The following is an 18,592-nucleotide window of genomic DNA, read 5'->3' on the forward strand; positions in this document are numbered from 1 at the left end:
TGAGCTGTATTGAGATATTATAGACAGATAAGCTTAATTGAGAAGATTGAGTTATATAGTTATATAGAGAGAGTCTTGACTGCTTTGTCTCCAGAACTAACCTTAAGTTATAGATAGGGAAAAACGTGCCTTTTTCTAAACCACAACAGTTTAAGGTTAGGGTGTTAAGATTCCAGGATCTTATCTGCCATCTGGAGAAAGGGTTACCTCTGTAAACTAAAGAAAGGAAAGAATATTTTTTGTAGTTTCATCTATTGACTGTTTGTTTGCAACTTTGATGAACTGTGCCAAGTCTTCAAGGACTTTGAATAAATAAATATCCTTTTTGTTGTTTAAACCAGTAATAGTCTCAGTTGCTGAGTATCTCAAGCTTCTCAATATAGACACCTACAGTTCGCTCAGGCATAGAGAGAAGCACGTTGCAGTTTTATTTTTTATATTGTCTGGGTGGACGGCACAGACCCTCTTCAAAGACGTTTGAGAAAGAAACAGTGCGCCAATGACCACTGGGACCACCTGTACTGGTTTATGCCAGAGCCTTATTATTATTATTATTATTATTATTATTATTATTTTGCCAAGTGTTCTATTTTTTCATTTAAAATATTAGTTGCAGAACACCAGGGATGAGGGACTCTCTACAAAGAAACAAATCAATAAAGCATTCACCAGAGCATTCAAAGCCAAAGTCATTGCAGTTCCCGAAAACTCACAGACCACCCTCTTTGTGGTTCCTTCCCACCTTGCAGTGTAGAGAGGAGCATGCTATTATTGCAGGAGGCTAGCCTTTTCTGGAAATGTGGACTAAGCTGCTGCTTCTCTCCTCAGCTGAAGCACAATAGCTTTCTTCACACAAATTGCAGCCTTTGGCAAATCCAGGATGCTGCAATCCTGCCAGAAAAGCCCCGAGTGATCTTCCGCACCAGTGAGAGCGACCCGGTAAGTGTGTGTAACCCATCTATGGAATGAAACTTCCAAACTGGTGTCAAATAACGGTCATGAACTGGAGTATAGATTATTATCATCGCATGTGGTGGCTCTCTTCATGCAAGAGAGAAAGAGAACTCGGGGAGGGATATGTCTTGCTCCAGACAAGATCATGTTTTTGTTGACGGATTAAGTATAACCTGGTTGTGTTTCCAATTGAAGGTGACACTGCTTAATGGCATATTTTAGACCAGGGGCCCTCAAACTAAGGCCCAGGGGCTGGATATGGCCCCTTAAGGTCATTTACCCAGCCCTTGCTCAGGGTCAACCTAAGTCTGAAATGACTTTGAAAGCACACAACAACAACAACAGCAACAACAACATTCCTATCTCATCAGCCGAAAGCAGGCCCACACTTCCTATTGAAATACTAATAAGTTTATATTTTTTAAAATTGTTCTTCATTTTAATTATTGTATTGTTTTAAAGATTTTTTTGCACTACAAATAAGATACATGCAGTGTGCATGGAAATTCATTCATATATTTTTTTTTCAAATTATAATCGAGCCCTCCAACAGTTTGCGGGACTGTGATCTGGCCCTCTGATTAAGAAGTTTGAAGACCCCTGTTTTAGACAATAGCCTAGAAGGGGAATCTTCATTGTCTTTCCTGGTAATGAACCTCTGTTGAATATAATAAATAGCTCCCTTGAGCAAGGAGTTTTTCCAGAGGGTTTAAAAGAGGCGATGGTATCTCCGCTGCTGAAGAAACCAGACTTAAATCGTTCGGTTCCCTCTAGCTACTGCCCAGTCTCGAACCTTCCGTTTCTGGGCAAGGTGGTTGAGAGGGCAGCAGCGGAACAGTTGCAGCAGTTCCTAAATGACACAGCCAGACTCGATCCTTTCCAGTCCGGCTTCTGTAGGGGGCACGGGATGGAGACTGTCCTAGTTGTCATCACAGATCAGCTCCGCTGTCAGATGGATCAAGGCGGATCAGCGCTGCTCGTGTTATTGGACCTCACAGCAGCATTTGATTCGGTTGATCACAACCTATTAATCCACCGCCTAGCCATGACTGGGGTGAGGGGGATAACCCTTAAGTTGGTGTCCTCCTTCCTCCAGAATCGGGGACAGTGTGTGGTGAGGGGAGGGATGGTTTCCGAGAGGTATCCGCTAGTATGCGGGGTCCCACAAGGAGCTATTCTCTCCCCTCTATTATTTAACATCGATATGCGACCGCTTGTCCGACTGGTGCAAAGCTTTGGGCTTGAGTGCCAACAGTACGCTGACGACATTCAGCTCATTCTGAGGATGGAGAGCCGGCCAGACTCCGTACCCGAAAATTTCCATCAGTGCCTTGAGGCTGTTACTGGATGGTTGCGTGCCAGCAGGTTGAGGGTGAACCCAGCGAAGACGGAGATCGTTTGGCTGGGCCGTCCGGGTGGGAGGGAGACCCAGCTGCCTACCCTGGATGGCGAGACACTACGTCCGTCACCTTCTGTAAAAAGCCTTGGTGTCTTATTGGACCCTCTGCTCACAATGGAGGCCCAGGTCTCTGCTGTGAGCAGATCTGCGTTTTTCCATTTGCGTCAGGCTAGGCGACTGGCTCCCTACCTATCTAGGAACGACCTGGCTACAGTGATTCAGGTGACGGTCATCTCGAGGCTTGACTACTAACGCCCTCTACATTGGCCTTCCTTTGTCAGTGATCCAGAAATGGAAGCTGGTGCAAAATGCGGCGGCTCGTCTTCTCACCGGGGTGCCGGCGAGGTGTCGTATCACCCCAATCCTCCAACAGCTGCACTGGCTACCGATTGAGTACCGGATTACTTTCAAGGTGTTGGTACTAACCTTTAAGGCCTTATATGGTCTGGGGCCAGCGTACCTGAGGGCCCGCTTATCCCCTACCAACCCCAGAGATTACTCCGGTCTGAAGACCAAGGATTGCTTGCAGTCCCTAACATCCGGACTTACCATTTGTCATCTACTAGGCAGAGAGCTTTCTCGATCGTGGCCCCTTATTTATTGAATGCCTTGCCGGTTGAAACTCGAACCATCCGAGACCTACTTGCTTTTCGGAAAGCCTGTAAAACCTTTCTTTTCCTGCAAGCTTTTGATGGGTGAACAACCCGGACTATGCCTGATCTCGCCGCCTATTGTTTTGCTATTGTTATTTTTTAAAGCTAATTGTATTGTTTTAATCTGCTTTTGTAAACCACTCCGAGCCAAATGGGGAGTAGCAGTATACAAGATAAATAAATAAATAAATGATAGATGGATCAAAGGTATGGAAACCATGAATCCCTATGAGGAGGGGCTTAAAGAGTTGGACATGTTTAGCCTGCAGAAGAGAATGTTGAGAGGAGACTTGAGTACAATGTAATATATAATATTAATATTGTGCTATGGTAATAATATAATATATTGTATTTACTTTTTATATGTAAGCCGCTCTGAGTCTCTTCGGGGTGAGAAGGGTGGCATATAAATGTCATAAATAAATAAATGAGAGCAAGGTTTAAATATTTGAAAGGATGTCATAAGGTTTGTTTTCTGCTGCCTTGAAGACAAGGCCTCAGTGGAGCCATGTGTTCAAATTACAGGAAAGGAGATTCCACCTGAACAATAGGAAGAAATTCCTAATCGTAAGAACAGTTCAACAGTGGAACTCATTGCCTCAGAACATGGTGAAAGCTTCTTCTTTGGAGGCTTTTAAACAGAAGCTAGATGGCCATCTGTAGGGTGCTTTGATTGTGCTTCTCCTGCCTGGCAAAGTGGGGTTGGACTGGGTGGCTCATGTGATCTCTTCCAATTCTATGATTCTATGACTACTGCAGTTTGTATTTCACAGAGCTTGTCTTAAAAGCTGTTCACACTGCTACATGTGGACAATGTCAACAGAAAGGAGGAAACCATGAAAATGAACAAAATCTGGCTACCAGCATAAAAAAAACTCTAAAATCAGGACAGTAAATAAAAAGCAACACTCAAAAACAGGGGAATTCCAGACATGAAACAATCAGGGCAGCTAAGACCTCCCAAATAATAATAATAATAATAATAATAATAATAATAGTAATATTTTTTTAAAAATTATACCCTGCCACCATCTTCCCAAGGGGACTTGAGGTGGCTTACATGAGGCCAAGCCCAAACAACACATCAGTAAAACAAAGCAAAAATTTATTTATTTATTTATTTATTATTTTTTGCTTCATTTATATACTGCTTTTCTTAGCCCTCAGGTGACTCAAAGCGGTTAACAACAGCAAAATTCAATGCAAAAACATCACAAAACGAATATGGGAAAGTTAAAAACAGTAGCATCATCAACGTTTAAACATCAATATAACAATCATTCGCGTCTCATCAGTAAAATCAGAATCCAATCTCATCATCCATTATTCCGTATTCCTATATTCAATTACACTGCTTAATGGAATGCTTGTTCGAACAGCCAGGTCTTCACTTTCCTCCAAAACGCCAACAGGGAGGGGGCCGATCTGATATCTGTAGGAAGGGTGTTCCACAGCTGAGGGGCCACCACTGAGAAGGCCCTTTAAAACAATACAATAATTAAAACGAAGAACCATTTTAACAAATATAATATTATTAGTGTTTTCCCTCTTTTGTTTTGCTGTTGTAATTTTAGAGTTTTTTAATACTGGTAGCCAGATTTTGTTCATTTTCATGGTTTCCTCCTTTCTGTTGAAATTGTCCACATGCTTGTGTATTTCAATGGCTTCCACCCTTAACAACCACCATGTCAAACTACATAGAGAAGAACAATCAGGGACATCCAATCACCCTCAACAAAAGATTGCCCCAGGCACTGCCAGGCCATCAAATGCTAATCAAGGTGGTCAGCTGAAACATTCACACCTAGCTCCAGCAGACAAGAGTTCTTTGTCCTACCCTGGTCATTCCGTAGATATATAAACCCATTTTCCTAGTTCCAACAGACCTCACTATCTCTGAGGATGCCTGCCATAGATGTGGGCAAAACGTCAGGAGAAAATGCTTCTGGAGCATGGCCAGATAGCCCTGAAAACTCACAACAACACAATCATATATTTTAAATAATTATTTATTTATCATGTGAGGAGCAAACCAAACAGTTGTATTGCATTTTTTAACAAACAAACAAGCAAACAAACAAAACACAAAGTTTGCAAGCTTGGTAGTTGATTAGATGTCCTTTGACCAGTATGAGAGTAGCCTCCTCGCAGGATTGCAAGACATCCGGGCATCCCCTGGGCAATGTCTTTGTAGGCGGCTGATTCTTTCACTCCAGAAGCGACCAGAATGGATGTCCAAAGAACTTCTAACTGTGCTAAAACACAAAAGAGACATGCACAAGAAGTGGAGAAAGGGAGAAATCACCAAAGAAGAATTCAAACAAATAGCCAACACCTGTAGGGAAAGGTCCGCAAGGCTAAAGCACAAAATGAGCTCAGGCTTGCCAGGGACATTAAAAACAATAAAAAGGGCTTCTTTTCTTGTGTCAGTAGAAAAAGGAAAAACAAGGAGGCGATAGGGGCTCTTCGAAGAGAAGATGGGACAATGCTGACAGGGGGTAGGGAAAAGGCAGAACTGCTTAATGCCGTCTTTGCCTCGGTCTCACAAAAAGAAAGTCATCTTCAACCTCAGCAAGATGGAGTGGATGAGGGATTAGAGGACATCCAACCCCAAATTGGGAAACAAGTCGTACAGGAATACCTGGCCGCTCTAAATGAGTTCAAGTCCCCAGGGCCAGATCAACTACACCCAAGAGTATTGAAGGAACGAGCGGAAGTCATTTCGGAACCATTGGCAATCATCTTTGAGAGTTCTTGGAGAACGGGAGAAGTTCCAGCAGATTGGAGGAGGGCCAATGTGGTCCCAATCTTCAAGAAGGGGAAAATGGATGACCCAAACAATTACCGTCCGGTCAGCCTCACGTCGATACCAGGCAACATTCTGGAAAAGATTGTTAAGGAAGTGGTCTGCAAACACTTAGAAACAAATGTGGTCATTGCTAATAGTCAACATAGATTTATCAAAAACAAGTCATGCCAGACTCATCTGATCTCTTTTTTCGATAGAGTTACAAGCTGGATAGATGCAGGGAATGCCGTGGATATAGCGTACCTGGATTTCAGGAAGGCCTTTGACAAGGTCCCCCATGACCTTCTGGCAAGGAAACTAGTCCAATGTGGGCGAGGCAAAACTTCGGTGAGGTGGATCTGGAATTGGTTCAGTGGACGAACCCAGAGGGTGATTCTCCCCAAGGCTTCCTCTTCATCTTGGAAAGAAGTGACGAGCGGAGTGCCACAAGCAGGTTTCCCTCCTGGGCCCGGTCCTGTTCAACATCTTTATTAATGACTTAGATGAAGGGCTAGAAGGCAGGATCATCAAGTTTGCAGACGACACCAAATTGGGAGGGAGAGATAATACTCCAGAGGACAGGAGCAGGATTCAAAACGATCTTGACAGGTTAGAGAGATGAATGGCCGAAACTAACAAAATGAAGTTCAACAGTGACAAATGCAAGATACTCCACTTAGGCAGGAAAAACGAAATGCAAAGATACAGAATCGGGGATGATGCCTGGCTCGAGAGCACTACGTGTGAAGAAGATCTTGGAGTCATCGTGGACAGCAAGTTAAACATGAGCCAACAATGTGATGTGGTGGCAAAAAAAAGCCAATGGGATTTTGGCCTGCATCAAGAGGAGCATAGTGTCTACATTTAGGGAAGTCATGCTACCCCTCTATTCCGCTTTGGTTAGACCACACCTGGAATATTGTGTCTAATTCTGGGCACCACAATTCAAGAGAGATATTGACAAGCTGGAATGTGTCCAGAGGAGGGCGACTCAAATGATCAAGGGTCTGGAGAACAAGCCCTATGAAGAGTGGCTTAAGGAGCTGGGCATGTTTAGCCTGAAGAAGAGAAGGCTGAGAGGAGATATGATAGCTATGTATAAATATATGAGGGGAAGCCACAGGGAGGAGGGAGCAAGCTTGTTTTCTGCTTCTCCGGAGTCTACGATGTGGAACAATGGCTTCAAACTACAAGAGAGGAGATTCCATCTGAACATGAGGAAGAACTTCCTAACGGTGAGAGCCGTTCAGCAGTGGAACTCTCTGCCCCGGAGTGTGGTGGAGGCTCCTTCTTTGGAAGCTTTTAAACAGAGGCTGGATGGCCATCTGTCAGGGGTGATTTGAATGCAATATTCCTGCTTCTTGGCAGAATGGGGTTGGACTGGATGGCCCATGAGGTCTCTTCCAACTCTTTGATTCTAGGATTCTATGACCAGAAGCAACTTGCAGCATGCAAACAAACAAGCCAAACAACCAACGGACCTTTCCAGGACCAACCATATCTTTAAGTGATTCTCAGTTAAAGACGGCAGCCCTCATTATTGTCCTTTGTGTTGTATCTTTGTCTGCATATGTGTCGTCAATACCAGTTTGTAATGGCATTCGGTGGTTGGTGTAGATGTGCCGATAATGACTCAGGTGTATAATTAAATGCGCAAATTTTGCAAAATCTATATTTGTTGAATGTTTAGAAAGCAGTTGTGTCGCTCAGTTTCAGATCTTGCCTCTTTCATAGATTTTGATGTAACCGAGCAGGTAGCATGCACACCGCTGGTTGTATAACTATGGAGGAAAAAACCTGCAAGAATGGCCCTGGTATTAAGGAGAGAATTAAAGCCCTGTTTTAGGAACCTTTGCATTTTTGATCCACCTCTGTCGGAGGCAGCGATGCAAAAAATGTGGAGAAATGTGTCAGATCAAGCCGCCTGGGGAGGGGCCTTTTGATGCTGGTTTGGGGGGTTTTGGGGGTTTTTTTTTTTGGAAGGGGTCTTTTTGCTGCCAATTCTTCTGGGGTTTCCATGGTAACAGCAACAGGCAGAGGGATGCTGTCACGTGGCCTCTTCCTCCGGAGGAGCATCTCCAGTGGCAGAGCAGAAGTGCCCAGATGGCAAAGGGACGGCCTCTGCTGCCATCCCAGGTCTTCGTTGGCGTTGCCAGGCAACTGGCCTCTCCGTACATCGTTCTCGAACAAATAATAAGCCCAACTGGTTCCAGGCAGCAGGAGCTGCTGAAAACAGGCGGAAGAATGCTTCCAAAGGAGAAAAGGTGGCGGGTTCTGTGCCATCTTTTCCGAGAGAGAAAGAACACGTGGCTCCCCAAATGTTTTTGCACCATTCCCCAAAAATCCCATCTTATTAATCACTAGCCGTCCCCTGCCACGCATTGCTGTGGCCCAGTCTGGTGACCCGGAAAATAAAGTAATGAGAAAGTGTTGGTTTTTAATATATTTAATTCATAGAATCATAGAATCAAAGAGTTGGAAGAGACCTCATGGGCCATCCAGTCCAACCCCCTGCCAAGAAGCAGGAATATTGCATTCTAATCACCCCTGACAGATGGCCATCCAGCCTCTGCTTAAAAGCTTCCAAAGAAGGAGCCTCCACCACACTCCGGGACAGAGAGTTCCACTGCTGAACGGCTCTCACAGTCAGGAAGTTCTTCCTAATGTTCAGATGGAATCTCCTCTCTTGTAGTTTGAAGCCATTGTTCCGCATCCTAGTCTCCAAGGAAGCAGAAAACAAGCTTGCTCCCTCCTCCCTGTGGCTTCCTCTCACATATTTATACATGGCTATCATATCTCCTCTCAGCCTTCTCTTCTTCAGGCTAAACATGCCCAGCTCCTTAAGCCGCTCCTCATAGGGCTTGTTCTCCAGACCCTTGATCATTTTAGTCGCCCTCCTCTGGACACATTCCAGCTTGTCAATATCTCTCTTGAATTGTGGTGCCCAGAATTGGACACAATATTCCAGATGTGGTCTAACCAAAGCAGAATAGAGGGGTAGCGTTGCTTCCTTAGATCTAGACACTATGCTCCTCTTGATGCAGGCCAAAATCCCATTGGCTTTTTTTGCCGCCACATCACATTGTTGGCTCATGTTTAACTTGTTGTCCACGAGGACTCCAAGATCTTTTTCACACGTACTGCTCTCGAGCCAGGCGTCACCCATTCTGTATCTTTGCATTTCATTTTTTCTGCTAAAGTGGAGTATCTTGCATTTGTCACTGTTGAACTTCATTTTGTTAGTTTTGGCCCATCTCTCTAATCTGTCAAGATCGTTTTGTGGGTAAACCTTGTGGGTGTTAACCTATAAAACCCTAAACGACTCCGGCCCTGTTTACCTCTCCGAACGTATTTTCCCCTATGAACCATCAAGATTATTAAGATCGTCTGGAGACGCCCTGCTCTCGGTCCCACCGGCCTCGCAAGCGCGTCTGGTGGGGACAAGGGACAGGGTCTTCTCGGTGGTGGCCCCTCGACTCTGGAACTCTCTCTCATTGGAGATCAGAACCGCCCCGTCTATCCTGACATTTAGGAAACAGGTGAAGACTTGGTTATGGAGACAGGTATTCGACGAGTGAGCCAACACCCTGAGATATGGATGGAGGATGATGAGCAACGATTTTAGTGTGACGACTGACCATTATAGTTATTGATTGTAATTGCTGTTTTAATGTTTTACTGTAATATGTATTATAATGTTTTATTGATTGTATGTGATATTATGGTTGGAAACCGGTCTGAGTCCCTCAAGAGAGGTGAGAAGGCCGGTATACAAAACTTTTAAATAAATAAATAAACAAACAGTATTTCTTGCTGTTTCTTTGTCAGTGTTGATGTGGAATTTGTCTGGTTTGCCTACTCTGGAACGTGCAACATATAATTGTCCTTCTTTCAAATCTATTATACTATATCTCTCTCTGTGTGAATCATATCTATCTATATCTGTGGCTGGATGGCTCTTTGTCAGGAAGGCTTTGATTATGTTTTCTTGCCCTGGTGAAAGGAGTTGGACTAGATGGCCTTAAGTATTTTCTGTTGGTCATGGGGGTTCTGTGTGGGAAGTTTGGCCCAATTCTGTCGTTGGTGGGGTTCAAAATGCTCTTTGATTGTAGGTGAACTATAAATCCCAGCAACTACAACTCCCAATTGTCAAGGTCTATTTCCCCCAAACTCCATTTGTTTGCATATATGGGCATATGGAATATTTGTGCCAAGTTTGGTCCAGATCCATCATTGTTTGAGTCCAAAGTGCTCTCTGGATGTTGGTGAACTACAACTCTCAAACTCAATGCAAATGCCCACCAAACCCTCCCAGTATTTTCTGTTGGTCATGGGAGAACTGTATGCCAAGTTTGGTTCAATTCCATCGTTGGTTGGGTTCAGAATGCTCTTTGATTGTAGGTGAACTATAAATCCCAGAAACTACAATTCCCAAATGACAAAATCAATTTTTTGAGTGAAGGACATACATTGGGTTGTTTCTATTTATTTATTTATTTACGACATTTATATGCTGCCCTTTTCACCCTGAAGGGGACCCAGAGCAGCTTACAAGGTGTATATACATACAATACATAATTAGCATAGTACAGTATCAGAATTAAACATTGGAATATTGCACCATACCCCTATATCATAATATTATTAATAATATTACATGTAATATAAATATATAATTATAATATCATATTATTAGTAATAGTCTTATATTGCATCATATTATAAATATTATATGCATATACAATATATTATATTATTATAATATAATATAATATGTTGTATATGCATATAATATTTATAATAGGGCTTGGCTTCCAAACCTTTGATCATATGTATGAAAATATCGACTGGGTTGCACTCTGAAGATGAAGCACAATCTGAAACAAGTGTAGATGCAACTACATAACAGGCAGATAATTGATGTGATTCTACATGATGTCTGCTTTTCCAATCCCACAGGCCGATCACACGGAAGAACACGTGGGCCAATATTACAGCCTTCCCCGACAAGAAGTGGAGGTGATCTTTCCTCACGGACTACCAGCACGCTTCAAGTTACAGGTACTCTGTCTGGCATAAATATCTGTAAATGGAAATAGTGGGCAGCAATACAGCTTTGTGCAGTACTTCCAACTTTTTGGTCTCCCAGATTTTAGGGATTTTACCTCCCAGAATCTTTTCTTGTGACCGGAAACCATGTGTTTACATTTTATTGATGGCATTTACCATCCTAACAGTAGCTACCTAGCTTGGTTGTGATTTTATCGATTGCTGTCTGGTTTTACATTTGTAAACCTCACTTACTTCTTTCTCTCATACACTTATATTAATGGGAAATGTTTAATATGTGTTTTTTTCTCTTTCTAAGAAGGAAACAAATGTTTTAAATGTGACCAACTAGACCTGGAATTGGAAAAGTTTCTAACTTAGGGGCCACATGTTAGCACTCCCTGCTAGAAGGACTAGTTTCCTAGTAATATATGGAAGGAAAGAGAGAAGGAAGGAAGGAGAAAGAGGGAGAGAGGGGAGGAGAGAAGAAAGGATGAAACAGTGAAAGGGAAGGTTGGGAAGGAGGAAAGAAAAAGAGAAGGGAGGAAGGGAAGGGGAGATAAAGGAAAGAGAAGGAAGAGAAAGAGGGAGGAAAGAAGGAAGGAACGATGGAACAGTTGAATGGAAGGAAGGGAAGGAGGAAGGAAAAATAGAAGGAAAGAAGAACAAAAAGGATGGGAAGGATGGAAGGAGAAAGAGGGAGAGAGCGAAGGAGGGAGGAAAAAAGGAAGGAAGGGAGGAGGAAGGAAAAAGAGAAGGGAGCAAAAGAAGGAAGGGAAGGTAAAGGAAAGAGAGAAGGAAGGAAGGAAAAAAGAGAGGGAAGGAGGGAGGAAAGAGGGAAGGAAGGAATGAAAGGTGGAATGATGAAAGGAAGGGAAGGAAAAAGAGAAGGAAAGAATGAAAGGGAGGATGGGATGGAAGGAGAAACAGGAAGAGAGGGAAGGAGGGAGGGAAGGAAGGAACGAAAGATGGAACGATGGAAGGAAGGGAAGGAAAAAGAGAAGGAAAGAAGAATGAAAGTGAGGATGGGATGGAAGGAGAAAGAGGGAGAGAGGGAAGGAAGGAGGAAAGAGGGAAGGGAGGAACGGAAGATGGAACGATGGAAGGAAGGGAAGGAAAAAGAGAAGGAAAGAAGAATGAAAGGGAGGATGGGATGGAAGGAGAAAGAGGGAGGGAGGAGAGAGGGAAGAAAGGATGAAACTGGAAGGGAAGGAAGGGAAGGAGGAAGGAAAAAGAGAAAGGAGGAAGGAGAAAGAGGGAGAGAGGGAAGGAGGAAGGAAGGAAAAAAGAAGTGAGCAAGAGGAGGGAAGGTAAAGGAAAGAGAGGTAAAGGAAAGGAGGGAGGAAAGAAGGAAGGAATGAGGAAGGAAAAAGAGAAGGGAGCAAGAGAAGGAAGGGAATGTAAAGGAAAGAGAGAAGGAAGGAAGGAGAAAGAGGGAGAGAGGGAAGGAGGGAGGAAAGAGGGAAGCAAGGAACGAAAGATGGAACGGTGGAAGGGAAGGATGGAAGGAAGGGAAGGAGGAAGGAAAAGAAGGAAAGAAGAATGAAAGGGAGGATGGAATGAAAAGAAAGAGGGAGAGAGGGAAGGAGGGAGGAGAGAGGGAAGAAAGTATGAAACAGGAAGGAAGGGAGGAAGGGGAGGAGGAAGGAAAAAGAGAAGGAAGAAGAAAGAGAGAGAGAGGGAAGGAGGAAGGAAAGAGAAAGAGAAGTGAGCAAGGGAAGGGAAGGTAAAGGAAAGAGAGAGGGAAGGAAAGGATGACGAGAAGAGGAGGGCCTGAGAAAAGAGCCCAAGGGGCCACATCCAAGGGGCCTAGGTTTGCCCATACCTGAACTAGATGAATCCTTTCCAAAGTGTGGGTGCTCTCTGCCTTCTTTTTGTCCTAACAGAGGAAAACCTTCAATGAAACCTGCTTTATGGTGCGGGAGCCAGCCCTCGAACTCATTACCTACTTAAAACACACCAACTTTTCTCATCCAGCCATCCGATACGTCATCTGTATCCTAATGAGTAAAGCTTATGTAGTCTTTGCCTTTTATGTTAGTCTTTCATTTCCTCATGAGCCTCGGAGCATCATTGGGGAGGTGTGTTAAGCAGCCGAGGTTTTCAAGGAATACTTGAAATTGCAAGACACATTATTTCTGGGGGAAAAATGTGATTTCAAGGCAAGATATGGCCATGAAAGACTCAAATAAACATTCAAGGAGTGACCATTTTGAGAGTTAGTCGGAAAAGTATGATGACGTCAGTGTTTTGAGCATTCCACATTAACGTCTTCTCACTCGACGACCTAGAAACTGACAATAACCTGCTCAATGATAGTGAGTTTATTTAAGAATTGGGATGCAGTGCCATCGCCAGGAAACTCTGGGAATTGCTTCATCTGTATAAATAAAAATGTAAGGTTCGTTCATGGGATTAACATAACTCAAAAACCACTGGACGAATTGACACCAAATTTGGAGACAAGGCACCTAACAGTCCAACGAGTGTCCATCACCCATAAACACACATGTGCGCACACGCGCGCACACACAAAACCTCAGCAGAGTAGACTTAAAACCCCCAAAATACACCATCTATACACATACACTCATATACATATGTACATGCACACATTCATACACTTTCACTTCGCCTCTTCACATAGGCAATCCCTCGTTTTCCGAGGATGATTGTCTTCCAGTGTTCTTGTGGGTCCGTACGTGACTGCAGAGCCCTATTCTTGCTCTGCATCTTCTTCCGCAGTGAGGGCATTGGTTTCCAGGTGGAAGGTGGTCTCGGTCGGGATTGGCTTGACGCACCTTCCTCTTGGCACGCTTCACCCTTTCGCCCTCCATTTGTGCCTCTTCAAATTCTGCAGCACTGCTGGTCACAGCTGACCTCCAGCTGGAGCAGTCAAGGGCCAGGGCTTCCCAGTTCTCAGTGTCTATGCCAGAGATTTTGAGGTTGGCTTTGAGCCCATCTTTAAATCTCTTTTCCTGCCCTGTGATATTATACATTTTATTCAGTAGGAGGTGGTGGTTCACAGTATCATAAGCCGCTGACAGGTCTATGAAGACAGCTCCTGTGATCTGCTGCCTTTCAATGCCATCTTCTATGTGCTGAGTCAGGTTCAGCACTTGCGATGTGCAGCTTTTGCCTTTCCTGAAGCCAGCTTGCTGTGGAATCAGACATGGGTCTATTTTTTCCATAATTCTATGCAAAGTAAGTCTCTCCAGAACTTTGTAAAGGTGGCACAACAGGGAGATTGGTCTGTAGCTTTTTGGATCATTACGGTATTTGTCTGGCTTCAAGATGGCGATGACTCTTGCTTTCCTCCAGATTTTGGGGATCTGACAGGATGCAGTGCAGGCTGATGAGATAGGATTGTTGTTGTTGTTGTTGTTGTTGTTGTTTGCATTCAAGTAGTTTCCGACTTAGGTTGACCCTAAGCGAGGGCCAAGTAAATGACCTTGGAGGGCTGTATTAGGCCCTCGGGCCGTATTTTGAGGATCCCTGGTTTACAGTATCATAAGCTGCTGACAGGTCTCTGAAGACAGCTCCTGTGATCTGCCTTCCAAAATCATTGGGGTTGAGTCAAGTTCAAAACTTGGCTCAGTCTTTGTGCATTTTTTTCCTTTCCTTTTTCCCTTTTCTTGGAACCAGCTTGCTGTGGAATCATACATGGGTCTATTTTTTCCATAAGTCTATACCAGGGATCCTCAAACTAAGGCCCAAGGGCCGAATACGGCCCTCCAAGGTCATTTACCCGGCCCTCGCTCAGGGTCAACCATAGTGTGAAACGACTTGAAAGCACACAACAACAACAATAACAATCCTATCTCATCAGCCAAAAGTAGGCCCACACTTCCCATTGAAATACTAATAAGTTTATATTTGTTAAAGTTGTTCTTCATTTTAATTATTATATTGTTTTAAAGTGTTTTTTGCACTACAAATAAGATATGTGCAGTGTGTATAGGAATTCGTTCATGTTTTTTCAAATTATAATTCGGTCCTCCAACAGTTTGAGGAACTGTGATCTGGCCCTCTGTTTAAAAAGTTTGAGGACCCCTGGTCTGTACAAAATAAGTCTCTCCAGAACTTTGTAAAGACGGCACAAGGAGATTGGTCTATAGCTTTTTGGGTCATTACGGACTTTGCCTGGTTTCAAAATGTCTATGAGACTTGCTTTCCTCCAAATTTTAGGGATCTGACAGAATGCAGTGCAGTTGTTCATCAGCTTCAGCAGCCAGCACCTTGCTTTTGGCGTAAAGTTCTTAATTTGTTCTGGGATGCAATTAACACAAGGATTTGAACCCCGAGATAGCAGAGTACCACTTGGGAGAATTAAGAGGTGTTTGATGGTGGAGCAAACCGCTTTTGGGGATAACAGGCTCTCCTTCACGGAAAGTGTTTAAGAAGCATCAGGAAAGCCATCCCTCTGCAGTTCCATTTCCTTAACAGCATTTCCTTGAAGATGGTGAGAAGTCCACGGGGAAGACCATGACCCTTTGCCATGTCATCCATTACTGTGCCAGGCAGAACTGGCTCATCCTACACATTCCAGATGGTAAGGAGATTTGTATAGTCTCTTGGGCCGGCAGGTCCTTTGGCTTTGAGTCAAGGGCTCTTAGGCCCTTTCGAAGCACAGCACAGCAATGCTTAGCGTTTGTATTTCCTATTTTGCTTAGTTGCCATTATCTTTTTGTGATGTTAGGTTTCTCATTGCTTAAGAAACCTGTTGCCAAGCAAGGGTAGAACTCCTTTAAACAATTTGAAAGGGTTTAATTTGTTTATTCTCAACAACAAGCCACTCTAAGTCCCCTTCGGGCTGAGAACATTTATATAAATAAAAATGTAATGTTCGTTTGTGTAAATATTCGTTTGTGGGATTAACAGAACTCAAAAACCAGTGGGCGAATTGACACCAAATTTGGACACAATACACTTATCAGGCCAACAAGTGACCATCACTCATAAAAACACTGAAAAACACAGCGGAAAGGACTTAAAATGCCAAAAAAGCAAAAAAAAAATATGCTGCAGCGCATGTGCAAAAATGACTCCTTCACTCAAAAATTTTTATTTTGTCATTTGGGAGTTGTAGTTGCTGGGATTTATAGTTCACCTACCATCAAAGAGCATTCTGAACTCCAATGATGGAATTGAACCAAAGGTGACAACAGGACCAAAGACTAGAAGAGTTTGGTGGGCGTTGACCTTGGGTTTGAGAGTTGTAGTTCACTTACATCCAGAGACCACTGTGGACTCAAACAATGATGGATCTGAACCAAACTTGGCACAAATATTCCATATGCCCAAATATGAACACAGATGGAGTTTGGGGGAAATAGACCTTGATATTTGGGAGTTGCCGTTCTTGAGATTTATAGTTCACCTACAATCAAAGAGCATTCTGAACTCCACCAACGATGGAATTGAACCAAAGGTGACACACAGGACTTCCATGCCCAACAGAAAAGACTAGAAGGGTTTGGTGGGCGTTGACCTTGAGTTTTGGAGTTGTAGTTCACCTACATCCAGAGACCACCGTGCACTCAAACAATGATGGATCTGGACCAAACTTGGCACAAATATTCCATATGCCCAAATATGAACACAGATGCAGTTTAGGGGAAATAGACCTTGACATTTGGGAGTTGTAGTTCTTGGGATTTATAATTCACCTACAATCAAAGAACATTCTGAACTCCACCAATGATGGAACTGAACCAAAGGTGACACACAGGACTCCCATGACCAACAGAAAAGACTAGAAGGGTTTGGTGGACGTTGAATTTGGGAGTTGTAGTTCACCTACATCCTGGCCTCCTTACCCTGCAGGGGACTCAGGGCAGATTACAATGTACATATACTTGGCAAACATTCTATACCATAGACACACAACATATATAGACAGACACACAGAGGCTATTTAACATTCCAGCTTTTTCATGAGGGTATTCTGGCCACCAGGGGAGCTGTTGCTTCACCGTCCATTTGTGACACTGATGAAGCACTTAAAGCTGGCTGAAATGCTCTCTAGATAGAACCGAACTGTGCTCAGGGATCATTTGTTTCCTGGATGTCAACTTCCTCCCTACGTCATAGCACTGTCTCTCTTTCTCTTTTCGCTGCAGCTCACTTGTGGGTAAAGAATTGTAAACAACTGCTACCTTCTACTTATAACAACGAGCGCTTTGACCAACCTCTGGAAGCCTCAACCTGGCTGAAGAATTTCAAAACCACCAATGAGCGTTTCTTGAAAGAGGTCAGTAGATGCTGTTGTTGCCAACAGGTCCTTTTAGTACACTCCATCCTTTTGAATTTGTGCGGTACTTTTTTGCATGTTTTCGTGAAAGGATAGCTATTGGTGGAAAGAAAGTATATCTTTGTCTTAAACGGATAATAATAATAATAATAATAATAATAATAATAATAGCAGCATATTACATCCGTTTACATCCCGTTTAGACTACTGGAATGCTCTCTACGTGGGGTTGCCTTTGAAGACTGTTTGGAAGCTGCAATTAGTCCAACGCTCGGCAGCCAGGCTCCTAATGTGAGCGAGGTACAGGGAGCGCACAATTCCCTTATTGTGCCAGCTCCACTGGCTGCCAATTAGCTTCCGAGCACTATTCAAAGTGCTGATCTTAACCTACAAAACCCTACACTGTTCCGGCCCAGTTTACCTGTCTGAAAATATTCTCCCCTATGAACCATCAAGAGTGTTAAGAACGTCTTGAGGGGCCCTGCTCTTGGTCCCACCACCTTCACAGTCGAGTCTGGTGGGAACGAGAGACAGGGCTTTATCTGTGGTAGCCCCCCCGCTATGAAATGCTAGATGGATTTTTGGTCTGACCCAGTTCTTTCCTTCTTACTCTTTTCCATTTTGCAGATCAAAACACAACAAAGCTATGTGTGGAGCAAGCGAGAGAGCACCGCGGAAGGCAGCCCCCTGGGAGCAGTGGTAGAGCAGGTGAAGTATCCATTGGGAGTGCTAGAAAACTGTGAACTCTATTTGGGATTTGGGGGTATTTTAGGAGAGTAGCTTGACAAGCTGGAGGCTGACTAAAATGATCAAAGGTGTGAAAACCATTAATCCCTATGAGGAGTGGCTTAAAGATCTGTGTAATCTTCAGAAGAGATGTTTGAAAGGAAACTTGAGAGCCGTGTTTCAATATTGTTTCAATATTGTTATAAATTTTGTTTTTAATCTATTGGAGTGGTTCTCAACCTTCCTAATGCCACACCCCCTTAATACGCTTCCTCATGTTAAGGTGACCCCCAACCATAAAATTAGTTTCATTGCTACTTCATAACTGTCATTTTGCTGCTGTTATGAATAGTAATGTAAATATCTGATATGCAGGGTGTATTTTACTAATTACTAATAATATTACAATATAATGGTATAGCACAATATAGTAATATATAATACTGATATTGTACTATGTTAATAATATAATATATTGTATGTATATATATCTTGTAAGCTGCTCTGAGTCCCCTTCGGGGTGAGAAAGGCGGCATAGAAATGTCGTAAATAAATCTTCAGGTCAGCAGCTCAGCCAGCACAATGGTATACTAATATATAATACTGATATTGTACTATGCTAATAATATAATATATTGTATGTATATATATCTTGTAAGCCGCCGTGAGTCACCTTTGGGGTGAGAAAGGAGGCATAGAAATGTCGTAAATAAATAAATAAAACAAATAAACCAGGTCAGCAGCTCAGCCAGCACAATGGTGTAGTGCAA

General features: G+C 43.2%; 1 protein-coding gene across 2 annotated transcripts in view; it reads left to right on the plus strand.

Moving 5' to 3' along the window:
- DAP3 (death associated protein 3) overlaps window positions 1-18,592 on the plus strand; it is a 30,678-nt gene that overhangs the window by 5,408 nt on the left and 6,678 nt on the right. For both annotated transcript variants that reach the window (XM_060758155.2, XM_060758154.2), the window contains exons 3-8: window positions 829-939; window positions 10,754-10,855; window positions 12,730-12,838; window positions 15,303-15,395; window positions 16,966-17,096; window positions 17,724-17,804. In XM_060758155.2, the coding sequence (XP_060614138.2) occupies window positions 829-939; window positions 10,754-10,855; window positions 12,730-12,838; window positions 15,303-15,395; window positions 16,966-17,096; window positions 17,724-17,804 (627 nt within the window). The remainder of the gene's footprint in view (window positions 1-828; window positions 940-10,753; window positions 10,856-12,729; window positions 12,839-15,302; window positions 15,396-16,965; window positions 17,097-17,723; window positions 17,805-18,592) is intronic.

The sequence above is a fragment of the Anolis sagrei genome, chromosome 12 (genome assembly GCF_037176765.1).
Source record: "Anolis sagrei isolate rAnoSag1 chromosome 12, rAnoSag1.mat, whole genome shotgun sequence".
NCBI classification, from domain to species: domain Eukaryota; kingdom Metazoa; phylum Chordata; class Lepidosauria; order Squamata; family Dactyloidae; genus Anolis; species Anolis sagrei.